At 36.0% G+C, this 14,265-nt stretch overlaps 1 protein-coding gene across 1 annotated transcript; it reads right to left on the bottom strand.

Annotated features, from left to right (window-relative positions):
* Window positions 1–357: 357 nt before the first annotated feature.
* LOC149264787 (uncharacterized) lies at window positions 358–4,500 on the bottom strand. The gene is made up of 4 exons (XM_089400856.1): window positions 4,309–4,500; window positions 2,869–3,801; window positions 2,121–2,619; window positions 358–1,949 (listed from the first exon to the last, which is right to left on the bottom strand). The coding sequence occupies exons 1-4, from the start codon at window positions 4,498–4,500 to the stop codon at window positions 358–360; spliced, it is 3,216 nt and encodes a 1,071-aa protein (XP_089256982.1).
* Between the last annotated feature and the right edge of the window lie 9,765 nt (window positions 4,501–14,265).

The following is a 14,265-nucleotide window of genomic DNA, read 5'->3' on the forward strand; positions in this document are numbered from 1 at the left end:
TTAAAGGACAGAAAAGGTCCAGTCTTTTGCTGTCATTCTTGGTTTACTTCAGAAATGAGGTTGGGGAACCTGTGATAACACTTTTATTTCTACCTTAAACACACCTGCACAGAGCAATCTTCCTAACACACAACGCTCAAGCCGGATCCTGCTTGGAACAGAGTATATAGGGCCAGCCAGAAACAGAGAGTCCAATGCATCTAACATTTCTTAGTTGCCTGTCCTTGGAGCTTGGTGTAACTGATTCCTGTAGCTGGAACAGCGAAAGCCTGAAGGAGCCTGAAGGGTTTCCGAGACATCTGGTTCAGTAGCTGAGCCCCACAACCTCATGAAGAACAGAATTCCTGGTTAATCCAATTATGGGATGATGCAGAGAGAATCTTCCAAGTTGACTGATAGGGTTCTTTGGCTTCTGGCAGCGCCAAGGTTGGCTTCCGAATCAGCTTGAGTATTTAGCTGCCTCATAATGTGGAAGAAGGAGATTTTCCGAAACTTAGCCAGCATGGGTCTTATTTTCTTGAGAATTCGGCCTAAATGGATCTGCAGCTGATTCGAAGGAGAATTCATTGCTTGAATGATGAGCCGAGAGTCTCCGAAGACCGTCAGTGTTTGAATGTTCCGTTTTAGTGCCAGAGTCAGCCCCTGCCACAAAGCTAGAGCCTCAGCTCTATTATTTGATTCGATTCCCAGACCCCAATGGTACTTGAGTAAAGTAGAACCATCGGGTTTCAGCAGCACTCCACCTCCACCCGCAGCTCCTGGATTGCCTTTAGAGGCCCCGTCGAAGAAAAGACAATGGTCATCTAGTGCCGATCTCCACTTTAGAAATTCCTGTTCTTCCAGTCGAATTTCCCACTTAGCATGGCAAGTGGTTGGAGTAGTAGGGATGGGTTGATTATTCGGAGCGATTTCTTTCAGCCACAGCTCCTCCTCATTGTCCAACTTTACTTCATTCCTTAAAGCTGGCTTAGCTTCCAAAGTCTCTCCCAATAAAGCTTTAATTTTGGATATAACGTTGTTTGCAGTGCAGATTTCTCCTCTGAAGATTCTGTTGTTCCTTTCCAGCCATAACTTCCAGCAGATGTATTTAGGGGTCCACATCCAAGCAGTCTTAAGGAGGTTTTTTTTGTTGGTGCAGATTGGAGATAGCTTGGCCCACTCGTAGAGCAGGGATGGCACATTTCTTGGTAGCTCAATCTTGTCCGCCCTTGAACTCAGGACCCCTTTCCAGACTGCCTTGGCAAAGGGGCACAGCAGCAACAGGTGATCAGTTGTTTCTTCCTCTGATATACATAATGGGCATCTGGAAGGCCCTTCCATTCCCCGTTTTCTCAGGTTGTCTCCTGTGAGAATACTATTATGAGCAAGAGTCCAGCAGAAGAAGTCTATTTTAGGGAGAGAAGGAAAGCTCCATATGAATTTCCATTGCGTTGGGTCTGGAGGGACATTCGGGACAACAATTAAACTTTTGTATCCTTCAGCTACCGAGAAGGAGCCAGTATGGGAGCCCCACCCTCTTTTGTCCTTGGCTGTTGCTGATAATGGTGATTTTCCTTGCAGATTGTCTAACAGTAAAGAAGCTTCAGATTGCAAATGGTGTGGTACCTCTCCAAGATTCCAGCTGTCCCATCTTCTGTCAGCATCCTCCGTCCAGTTGGTTATGTCCCAAAGAGTTTCCTTGTTGTTGGAATGCAGCCATAGCTTAATATTTGCCAGGCCTTTTATATGATGAAGAGGCTGGTCTCCAAGAATCTGATCATTCCAAATTCTTATTTTTTTCCCATTACCTGGGATCCAATAGAGGTTGGGGCTGAAGTTGTCCAGAGCCGCGATACAAAGTTTGGATATTGGGGAACCTTTGGAATTTTTCGGAGGAAGATCCAAACATCTCAAACGTTGACCTTGAAAGTATTTCTTCCACAGCACTTTCTTGCTCCAGCTTATTTTCCCTGCCACAATATTCCACAATATTTTTGAGCCAAGAGCGAGATTTTGGGCAGCCAAGTCTCTCATTTGCAGACCTCCTTCTATGAAAGGTTTCTTAATGGTATCCCAATTTACTAAATGAAGCCTTCTTTCATTGTTTTTCCCCCCTTCCCACAGGAATCTCCTCAGCATACCATCCATTTTACTGAGAAAGGATTTGGGAGCAAGGAGAATGGAATGCTGGAACAGAGGCATGCTTGTTAAGACAGATTTTATAAGGATAATTTTCCCAGCAGTGTTCAGCCAGGAGGCTCCCCAGGCATTAATTCTGAGTTTGATCTTGTCCAAAAGGGGCATCCAATGGGAAACTTTGGGGATGGATTTGAAAATTGGGATCCCAAGATATTTGAAAGAATCCCAGTCTTGACAGATTTTCATTTCAAGAAGCCTAGCTATTTCAGCAAGGTTTTTAGCTGAGCAATTCCAGCCATAGATTGTACTTTTTGAATAGTTAATCTTGCTTCCGGATGCTTCCTTATAGATGTCCAGTTCCTTTTTGAAAGAATTGGCCGAAATAATGCTCGCTCCCCCTAGTAGCAGAGTATCGTCGGCAAATTGAGCATGGTTTATTTCTTTGACATTTTGCACCATTCTAAGACCTGGCAGAATTTGGATTTGCTGACAGTAGTCGAGCTGGAAACTCAGCACTGAGGCTTGTATAACATAGAGAAGTGGGGACAGCGGACAGCCTTGCCTTAATCCCCTGGAAGCTGTAAAAAATTCAGTTGATCTTCCATTTACCAGCGGGGCAATCCAAGGAGAGGCGATGCAGGCTTTCACCCAATTTGTGAATTTTGTTGAAAAGCCCATTTTTGTCATAACGGCAAACAGGAAGTCATGCCTCACCCTGTCAAAGGCATTAGCCAGATCTAGTTTTATTACCATTCCTTTCTCTTTTCTCTGGACACTTGAATGAACTGCCTCTTGAACCAGTACAATATTATCCAGTATCTTTCTCCCTTTGATGAAGCCTCCTTGGTTCTCCGGTATGATGTCCGGTAAAATATTCTTGAGGCGCATGGATATTATTTTGGTAATAAGTTTATAGCTAGTATTGCACAACGAAATGGGGCGAAATCTACTGAAATCAGAAGCTCCTTTTTCTTTCGGAAGCAAAGCCAGGAAGGCTGAATTGGTGCTGCCTCCTATCTTAGTACACAATTGGGACTTCCTTACCATTCTCAGAAGGTCTTTGTTGATAATTGACCAGCAAGACTGAAAGAACCTAGCAGTGAACCCATCAGGCCCTGGCGCTTTATCCGGTTCCATGCAATCCAAAGCTTTCTTGAGCTCGTCCATGCTGATCGGGGCAGTCAGCATATTATTGACGGGGTCTTGCACACAGAAGGGGATTAGATTATACGGATATGCTTGGGGATCTATAGGCTGGTCATCAGGAGCTGAATAGAGATCTTTAAAAAAGGAGAATGCTGCTCTCTTTATGCCCTCAAAATCATTAACCACTGTATCTTGGAATCGGATTTCTGAAACATTTTTGTATTGCTTTCGGGCTTCGGCATGCTTGTGGAAGAAACTAGTATTTTTGTCGCCGGCTTGTAACCATAAATTTCTAGATTTTTGTCTCCAATACTCCTCTTCGTCCCTACTGGCTTTATGAAAGGCTTTTTGTAACTCAACTTCTTTTTGGAGTAGACTTTGGGTAATAACTGAATTCTCCATTGAGGATTGGAGGGCAGCAAGATTTTCTATAGACTCTTTTCGATTGGCAGCAGGAGTTTTCAAAGCTTTAGCCCACTCCTTGAGCTTTCTCTTAAGAGCCCGCAGCTTTTCTTCCCACACGAAGAAAGGGGAACCCTGAATTTTCCAGTTCCAGACTTCAACAACCACCTCATTGAACCCCTCTTGCTGAATCCATAATGGGCTAAATCTAAATGGAATGGGTCCAAGAAAACTATCCATGGAGAGCTCCAGACTTATGGGTTTGTGGTCAGAGGTGCAGTTGGGCAGAATTTTGGATGAGGTCATTAGTCCACTAGTGAGGAAGGAGGTTTGGACCAGGAATCTGTCCAAGCGAGCTACTATATGGCTGGGACCTAGTCTTTTATTAGACCAAGTGTATTTCCCAGCTGAAGGTTTGATGTCCTCCAAATCCCAATCGATCATGATGTCTTCTACCCATTCTCTGGCAGGGTCCCTTACAGGTGAACCACCTTTTTTCTCTTCAGCAGCTAGAGTAACGTTCAGATCCCCTGCAATAATGATATTTCCTGGATTGTGCAAAACAAGAAAGGACTGGAGCGTGTCCCAGCAAATTTTTTTCTCCGACGGCAAGACTAGAGCATAAAGGTTAAATAAACTTACTTGTTGACCAGAGTCTTTGTGAAGGAGTTGAGTGAAAATCCAGTGCTGGGCACTTTCTTCTTGAATCAAGTCATATTTGGAGCTGTCCCAGAAGGAGGCGATCCCACCAGAGGCACCTCTAGCACTGACAGCTCTACCAGGGCCTTTGCGCCAGAATGTTTTGCTGGTTTGGAGGAGAAGAGAGTCCTCCATCTTTGTCTCCTGGATGAGAAGGATTTCAGGCATATGCAACCTTACAATGTCTTTCAGGGCCTCTTCTTTCAGCCTGCTACCTAATCCTCTGCAATTCCAGGAGACGTATTTCATTATTTACTGGAGAGGGGGGGAGTGGCTCCTTTTGGAGCCTTGTTATTCTTGCGCCCGGATCTGGTATTCATCATTCCCTTGAGGGTTTTCTGGGAACCTTGGAGAACATCCATGTAGGTTTTCTCCTCTCTTTGTTTCTTCTTGGATTTTCGGCCCCTGGATGATTTGATAGGGGAGATTTGAGAACTGTCTGATTCAGATTCTCTTTCTTCTGATTCTTCTCCTGATTCAGAGGCAAGACTAATATGCTCGTCATCGCCTGCTTTTCCCCCTTGATCTGCCTTGGTTAGTTTGGGATTTGATTCTTCTTCGGATTCTTTCCTTTCCTTCGGCTGACCTTCAGTTTCTTCATGTTTCTCTGAGGCCTCCCCCTTTTCAGCTGTGGATGGGCCTTCATTTGAGACTGGTTTGGTTTTGTCGTTGGGCTGGGGATTTCCCTTTGGTTCTGTCTGCTTCTTCTCGTTTGGCTTTGAGACTACCTTTCCTTTTTTTATTTCCTTCCATCCTTCTTCTTCCTCTTTGTCCCCTGATGGTGCTTTAGGGCAGTTTCGTTGAAAATGGCCGTGTTCATGGCAGATCCTGCATTTAAATGGAAGTTGCTCGTAGTCCAGCTTCTGGTAGTGGTGCCAATCTCCCACTGTCAGCTTGATAGCTTCCGGTAGCCCAGCTTCGAGATCCACTTCCACGCATATTCTGGTGCAGGTGTAATGGCCCTTGTTATCAGCTTTGTCGATGAATCTTCCCAAGCCATTTCCTATCTTTTGCAGTGCTTGATAGCTCCAACAGTGTATTGGTAGATTGGGAAGCCGAACCCAAACAGGGACCTCCTTTGGGACATCGACTGAGGGGTCAAAGTCGGGTGTCCATTTATTCAGAAAGAGACCTTGGTTTCCCATGAAATATGGGCCATTTCTGAACACCAGATCTCGGTCTTCCTTGGTAGTGAATTCAAAGATGAAGTAGCCCCTTCCAACCGCGTAGCTGATCACATTGTTTGGAAGCAGGGGTCTCCAGTTTCTTTGCACCCATTCATCAGTCGATTTTGTTGTTGGCCATTGACCCATAAACTACCCTACTAAACCTCTGTCAGCCAGGGCAAGGGCGATTTTGATTGTCTGGTCTTCTGGCAGAGCAATTTCTGGAATTTCTTCTAATTTTTTGATAAACTTCGGGGCTTCAGGCTGCATTCGTTTTTTCCCTCTCTGCGTAAGTATCTTCCTGAAGGCTTCTGCAGGCGAAATCGGAGGGGTGGGAGAGGGCTCCGCACCCCCTGGAGCAGCCATGGCGGCGGCAGCTGGTCGCAGACCTAGCAGGACGCATTACCTATCGCGCGCGCTGTGTTATTCCAACCAACTTTGCCTTAAATTATTATATTATTACATGTAGCAAAAAAAATTCGATATCATGATTACATAAAGTATTAATCAACCAATTCATAAATCTATACTAATGATGCTTCACCATGTATTCATATATATTCATGAGATGTAAGCAAAATATCGTGACATTATTCCTTTAACAACATTGCATATGCACTAGTTATAAGCATGTAACCATCCAAGCATGTCTATAAAATAAATACCACATTAACTAATATTTCCTTTACACAAGCACACGTTCTTGCAAGAGACATTCCTTTTAAAAGGAAACTAACACATCGATTATGTCGTGCATACGAATTACATAAATTTTATCAAGAGAACTAGCCCTTCAACTATTGCTTTTGGTGCATGCAAATGTGTAAAGAAAGCTAACACAATAGAGCATCCAAACACATGTTTCCTTTTCGAGGAAATCTAGCACAATAGGGCTTACAAAAACATGTTTTCTTATCCATAAAACTAACATAGTAAAGCATACCAACATTACCCATATATATATTCCAAGGAAAACAACACAATACTATGGTTTTTGTGCATGTAAATTCATCTTCTTTCCCAAAGAATATTTTCCAATGTAAGCTAATACAATATGCTATCTTTTCTCGCATACAAATGCATATTTTTTCTAAATAAAATCTAATACAAATCATGCATGCATATACATGATCTTATTCCAAAAGAAACTAACGTAATAGTTACGATAGCATAAAAATAATCACATATTTTTTTTTAAAGAAATATAGCTCGACAATTCTATCCATGCAAAAAAACTTATCTCTATAACATGACCATTCTTTGTGTATGTAAGAGCTTATCATAATCCCTTTGTAATGTATGCAACACATATCAAGAGGGTCTACCTATTTATGTTATATATTTGAATACTTTCCCTCTTCAAAAAAACTGATGCAACTAACTATTGTTTCTATGGTTATGAATATGTGTTCTTTCCAAATAAAATGATTGTTTATTTGTGCAAATAACACATACTTATTTTCAAGAACCCAATATAGTTTCTCTATCTTTTGTGTACGATTAACTATTGTTTCTATGGTTACACATACTTATTTTTAAGAACCCAAAATAGTTTCTCTATCTTTTATGTACAAAGTTCTGGTGCATTTGTTTTGGAGAAATTATCATATTCAACCCTTTTTTGGGCATAAGAACTAGGAAAGCCTTTTCCAAATAATAACAATGTTAACCCTTTTATGCATTAAATCATTCAATTAAATCAAACTATACAATATACAACACACAAATAATTTATCTTATTACCCACCAAAACATGTAACTTTTGCAAACTCATGCAAGGAAATTAATACAATTGACTTATATTTCACGCACAATAAAAACATATTCTTTCCCAAGAAGATTCATATGCATTTGATTTGTGCATAGGTTATTATCTTTTCTCATAGAATCCATGATCTCTTACACATGAAATCCATGTAAATCTTTTCCATGGATTTATTAACTAATCTTTACCAATACATTGGAAATATTTTACCATAACTAAATACCAAACAACACATTATTTTTCAAATGATAGAACAATAATTATCTATCTTTGCATGCAACACAATTTTTGTATCATCTTTTATAATATATATATATATAAATCTGTTTTATTTCCACAAATATATTATAGAAAAACAATGCAAATACTAATAACATATCCATATCTTTCCATATAATTTTTTTTATAAAATTCTCAAACATTTTTTAAAAAAATAACATTACTAAAATCCTCTCTATATAATATATATAAACTCTTTAAAAAAATGTAATAACTTATATTTTCTCTTTTTAAAAAGACGTATATTCATATATTTTTCCACATTCCTCACTGCATGCGATTATGTATATATATTTTTCTAAAAATTCTTTACAAAGTTACCCCAATTAAACAAACTGCAAGCCTGAAGAACGCAGTGAAGAACCGCTCCATTTTTTTGGTAAGAAATATTCTGCGTGTTATTTCATAACGAACTTCCTCCCTGTAACTAAACCCTCCTTAAAATAAATCTCCAATAAATAAGAAATGAGAAGGTAACTTCCTCCCTCTAACTAAACCCTCCGTAAAATAGATCTCTAATAAATAAGAAATGACAAAATCGTTATCCAGAGCCGATAATCAAGACAAGAAGATTTATTAATTTATTTACCAAGAAATATTTCTGGCTATCAACGGTTTTATCCACATTAAACTTGATAATTTAACACGGTAATTAATAATGTTTCATGATGGAAAGAATATTAGATTACCATACACATTTGTTATATTTTTTTTTCCCAATTTTATTAGTCCCTATGAAAGGAAGACTAGCAATTTTATTAGTCTCTGCAAACCCAGGATTCTAGTAATTGATTTGTTTGCTGGCTATTATTAGTTTAGCATTAATAAATGTTTAACTTTGAAAAGCAAATATTTATTTTTCAATATTATTGAAATAATTATTTTTCAAACATTTGATTGGACAATATTTTTTAACGTCTAGCCTTTGTGCCATGTAGATAACCGCCTCAAATTTTTCCCTTAATTTGTGGATGTAGTCGCAATATTTATGCCATTATTTTTAAATATGTGTTCAATGATTTTTCAAATACAAAAACCACCTAAAATCAAAATCCTTGAAAATAGCTCGTACTCACGTAAATAACCTATTTAGCATCAGTTACATAAAAAATGAATAGGAACAAGATGGAAATAAATATACCTACCAAAAGTTACTACTTACTATTATTTAACATGTACGAGTAAAAATGTAAAAGTTACTACGTACTATAAATTTATTTCATGTTTAAATATAAACATTTTTAATTTATTTTATATATCATTTTTAAGGATATAAAAAATAATAATGTTTTCTTGATATATTTAAAACAACATAATAAGCTTTTCCAAACAAATAAATTCAACAATTATGCTACTACTTTATATAGCAATTTGCAAATCCTTTTAAAAACATAACATCTATTTAAGCCTAACATCCACTTAAATAACAAAGACTACGAGCTCCCGATTTTTGCAAAAGCACTAGCGGGTAAGATGGGATGGGCCCTTCTGACATCACAAAGTCTATGGACCAAGATCACTTACCACAAATATATATGGCCTCTCTCCATACTTGACTGGGCTAGACTTCCGGGATGGAATAAATCAGGCATCTCTTTGATATGGAAGGCTCTCATACACTCATTCCCTCTCATCAGGGACAATCTAGTATGGCGCATCAGAGCAGGGAACAAAGCTAGAATCGGACTTGACCCATGGTCCGGCTGCGGTGGTCGACATACGCTCCCACATGATCTCATCGCACACCTCTCAGCTCACAACATAAATGTCATATCCCAGATAGCTGATCCCGATCAATCAGATATTTTCCATCAGGCATGGAAATCTGCGATTCAATTAAACCTCCCGCAGAGATGGAAAACAATTTGGGACGAATACAGGGAGGCATTAGTGGAATCACACATTCACATATTGGAGGGACCTGACGAGCTTATATGGCACCGAGTGGATCATGGAGTATATACTCCCAAGGACGGGTACATACATCTCATTGAGCCCAAAAAACCAACAGAATGTGCAAGCTGGTGGCAGAGCCTTTGGAAATTATCCGCTTCCCCTCGATCGAAACTATTCAGCTGGTGTCTATTGAGAAACAAAATCCCCACAGGGGACCAACTTATGAAACGAGCCATTCACGGTCCCACTTGGTGCGTATTGTGCAAGGCGGACTCGGAATCCATATATCATTTATTCCTACAGTGTCGGGCAACAAAAGCCGTATGGAGCAATCTCAAGCCTCACACAAATTATACAGGTGAATGGACAGGATCGGATATAATCGGAGCATGGACCGAATGGGGTAAAAATAACAGAGGGACAAAACTGATAAATCTGCCCATCATCGTAAACTGGTCAATCTGGAAAGCGCGAAACAATATCATCTTTGAAAACAAGCCTATCCATTGGCCCATTTTGGAGGCAAACATTATTGCTGCACTGAGCGAACTCCCTGATCCTCCACCTCCAAATACCCGTCAGCCTGGCCCGCCACCCCCCATCGACACCAGCTTGCCATGGGCTTTCTTCGATGGCGCTGCCAACACTCACAGCAGTGGTGGAGGATTCATCCTCCACATAAATGAAAATCATCACTACAGGATCAAAGCAGGATTAGGAGCCGGCACAAACAACTTCGCTAAGCTCATTACCCTTCGACATCTTCTCCACTTCGCTCTGAGACACCATTGCACTAGTATCAACATCTATGGAGACTCACAGATCATCATTAAGTGGATAAATGGCACTGCAACTTGTCACATGCACTCACTCAGCACTATTTTAAATGAAGCACTTGATCTCAAATATGCATTTAACCATATCTCCATCTCTCACATCTACAGGGAACATAATAGGAGTGCCGACAAGCTTTCCAAGGAGGCAGCGTTGATGGACAGAGGCATTTGGGAGATCACGGAGACCATCAATCAACAGGAACATACATTTTACCATCGGCCATATATAGATCCAGGGTACCCAACCCTGGGTCAGCATGCTGCACCATAGCAGCAATATATATTTAGACTACAGCTCTACAGACATATACTGTTATTTTTGTGAATATTTATGTAAATTTTGAAGGCAAGAACAGCATACTGATAGTACACTGATAGCATACCCTGCGTGGTAGTGCATTCAAGAAGAAACCGAAATATCATGTAAAAACAGAGTCTCATGTTTATACTGATCATCAATGAAATATTATTGATTTTTCCAGAGGAAAAAAAACAAAGACTACGTTGCCTTGAACATTGGTTTACCTATGACTTTAAGAAAAGTAAATACATTTTTTAATCATTGAATGAATTTAATCGTATTCATCTTTTGAAATTTCAATCTAATTTACATTTTAACCTACTTTTTAGTTTTAAAAATCTCTTTTGTAATCGTCGAATATTTCCATTAACCTAGAAATGAGAAACGGGATCACAGAGGTGGTAGCGAGTGACGTGCCTAATAGTTTTCTTCTTGAAAATTAAAAAATTACAAATTCCATTGGAATTAAAAAATTTTAATTCATGTTGTCAAGAACACTCATTCATGTTTTTCTCTCAACTATTTTCAATGTTAGACTTAAATATGCACTCTTTCCTATGAGCAAAAGAATATTTGTTATTCAATCAATTTAATAGTTTAAGACATTTCACACATTATCATATCTTAGAGTGTGTAGATTGTTACAGTTAATCATCATATGTTGAATCTTTTGGAAATTAATTTTATGTAGAAAAATTATTCTTAAAGTTTCCATGGGTAAACTCTTGTAAAAGGGAATAATAAATATATTTTAGACCATTCATTTCTAAAAATTAAACATTAAAAATTTATTCTCAAAGTTTCCAGTGGTAAACTCTCCGAAAAGGAATAATAAATATATTTCAGACCATTCATTTTTAAAAGATTCAACATTATTTATTGTATTTTTTCATGGGTAGACATAAATGTGTACCTTTATGATTGTATTTTTGTTCTTTTTTTCGTTGTTTTTTGGGGAGTAAAAATAGTTTTTGTTTATATTTTATTTTTTATTGTGTTATTGATTTTTGTTGGGTAGTTAAATTAAATCTGACTTGGTCAAGTTACTAGTAGTTTTTGAGCTTCACGTTTATGAGAATTTATAGTATTGGTCCATAATATTCATGTGGAATATGACCTATTTAAAGGGGAATTAGACTAGCCTAAATCCATTTTTAATTCCGGATGTTGACTTAAGATGAATCTAGGCTGATTTTTATAATTAATATATTTAGTTTTAAAAATTATTATTATATAACTTAGTTTTAATGTTGAATTTGACATTTACTTTTATTTGCAAAATAAAAAATTAATAATATTTCAATATTTATATTATCATTCAATTTGTGTATATATAAATGAATCATCATCAATTTTAGATTAAAAATATGGAATGTAAATCTTTTATATTTTGATTTTTTATTAGAATTTGAAGACAATTTTTTTCTTCTTTAAATTACAAATTTTTATTATTTAAATTGATATTCTGAATGCATAAATGAATCTAGTTAAAATTTATAAGATATTCAAATTATATTAACTCACCAACATAAATATAGAAGTTCAAAAATAATTAGATTTTCAACAAAATCTATTGGAAAATATACCCCAAAAAAACCCAGAAATTTGGACTACATTAAAAAAAACTCATAAATACAAAATATTATTAAATAGGAGTTTATATTTACATCACTTACCTACATTAGAAAATCAATATTTAATTTAAAAAATCACAAAAAATCAATAATTAATTAAAAAATCACAATTGACTTGATAATAAATGTAAATAGAAAATAGATTTAAGTTAGATGAAAATGTTCACTTACATTACATTATCATTGTATGAAAAAGTTAGCTGAAAAATTTCACTTACATTACATTATAATTGTATGAAAAAATTAAGTAGATGAAAATGTTCACTTACATTACATTATTTTGTATGAAAAAATTAGGTAAAAATTTTCACTTACCTTACATTATAATTGTATGAAAAAATTCATTTACATTACATTATAATTGTATGAAATTTCAATAATATTTAGTAATCTGAATAATAGCATTAATCTTAAAGATATGTTCATTGTAATTATAAATTAAAAAAATCTATGATATAATAATACAATTTGAAATTAAATATATATTTGAATTTAAATTATTTAAAAACTCATTATTTATTATTTAAAATTTAAATTATTTAAAAACTCATTATTTATTATTTACTATTTGTAATTTCAAAGTCTTTTATTAAAAAGAAATTACTTTTTCAAAATTATTATATTTATATATAAAAAATGAATTTATAATAATTATTTTAAAAAATTAGAATAAATATTTATTTTCATATTCAACACACATTTTTTTTATATATATATATATATATAATTTAAATAAATAAATTTAATTTTAAATAAATATTTATTTACACATTAATCTTTCAAATATTCTATAATTAAAAATAATAATAATAATTAATATTCTATAATTAAAAATAATAATAATAATAATTAAAAAAATATATATGAAAAATGATAAATAAATATTTTATAATTCACAAATTTATGAATTAATAATAATATCAGTCAACTAAAGTATATAAACATTTATTCCTCAACTCTCGTTAGTAATTAAATGATTAAGTACTAAAATTAAAAGAATACGATTATTGGATATAACTCTATATATCTAAAATCTTTATTAAAAAAACAAAAACCTCTGACCCAAATTCCAAAAAAAACCCAGTAAATCTTTAACAATTTTTTTTTAGAACTGTCTGCTCCCTTGCAAAATATTTTTAAATGATGTCACGTGGGCAGAGTCCCCCATTGTCAGAGACAGTCCCGAAGGTTTCCATGCGTCCAACAATTTTTTGATTACTTAAATTTGAGAAGAAGCAAACACATTTAATGGTTTAAAGATGGCAATAATTCAATGAGCACCACGGTTAGTTTATTACTATGTTACGCGGGAACCACTCCTTAAAGGCGCGAACCACTCCTTAAAGGTGAGAAACTTGTTCTAGTGGTTTCCGTGTTTCTGGAAGCTTTGGAATTATATGGGAACTTTTCTTTTACTGTGAGAGCGATAATGGGGGCTTGGGAAATTTCCGGGAGCTTTGAACACTGTTTTTTTTGGAGTTCCCGCGTTCTCTGGGGTTGGAGAATACAAAGCATGTTGACAAATATGTTGAACTGCCCACAAAACATGAGGTTTTGTTGAAACCTTCGCAGGAAGAAAGGCCAAAGACATCCTTAACACCGATATCCTTAATTGAGAAATTGGAGCAATCACTTGATGGGTTAAGGAAGCGTGTGACACCTCAATGTAAGGGTGATATCTGGGATGTCATGCTGATGAGTATTTATTTTTTTGTTTATGTATATGTATCGCAAAAGATTGTGTGCATATTGTATGTCGCAGTGAATGCTTAACCATTAGAGTCGCTTTACTTTTTCTCAAAAGAATAACTAGAGAAACATAGGTAAAATTGTTCCTTTGTATTTTTAAAGCAGATTATTTCAAATATTGGTCATAATGAACTTGACATTTTAATATTTTATATATATAAAAGGGAGAGACTCAGGAAGAGAGACACCCAGAGAATATATTTATATATAAGAGAGATTATATATTTAAATTGATTTTCATATTTTAATATTAATTTTGATTATTATATAATTG

Source organism: Pinus tabuliformis, chromosome 6 (assembly GCF_031772625.1).
Source record: "Pinus tabuliformis cultivar Carrire ecotype Pingquan chromosome 6, CPIR1, whole genome shotgun sequence".
In the NCBI taxonomy this organism is placed as follows: domain Eukaryota; kingdom Viridiplantae; phylum Streptophyta; class Pinopsida; order Pinales; family Pinaceae; genus Pinus; species Pinus tabuliformis.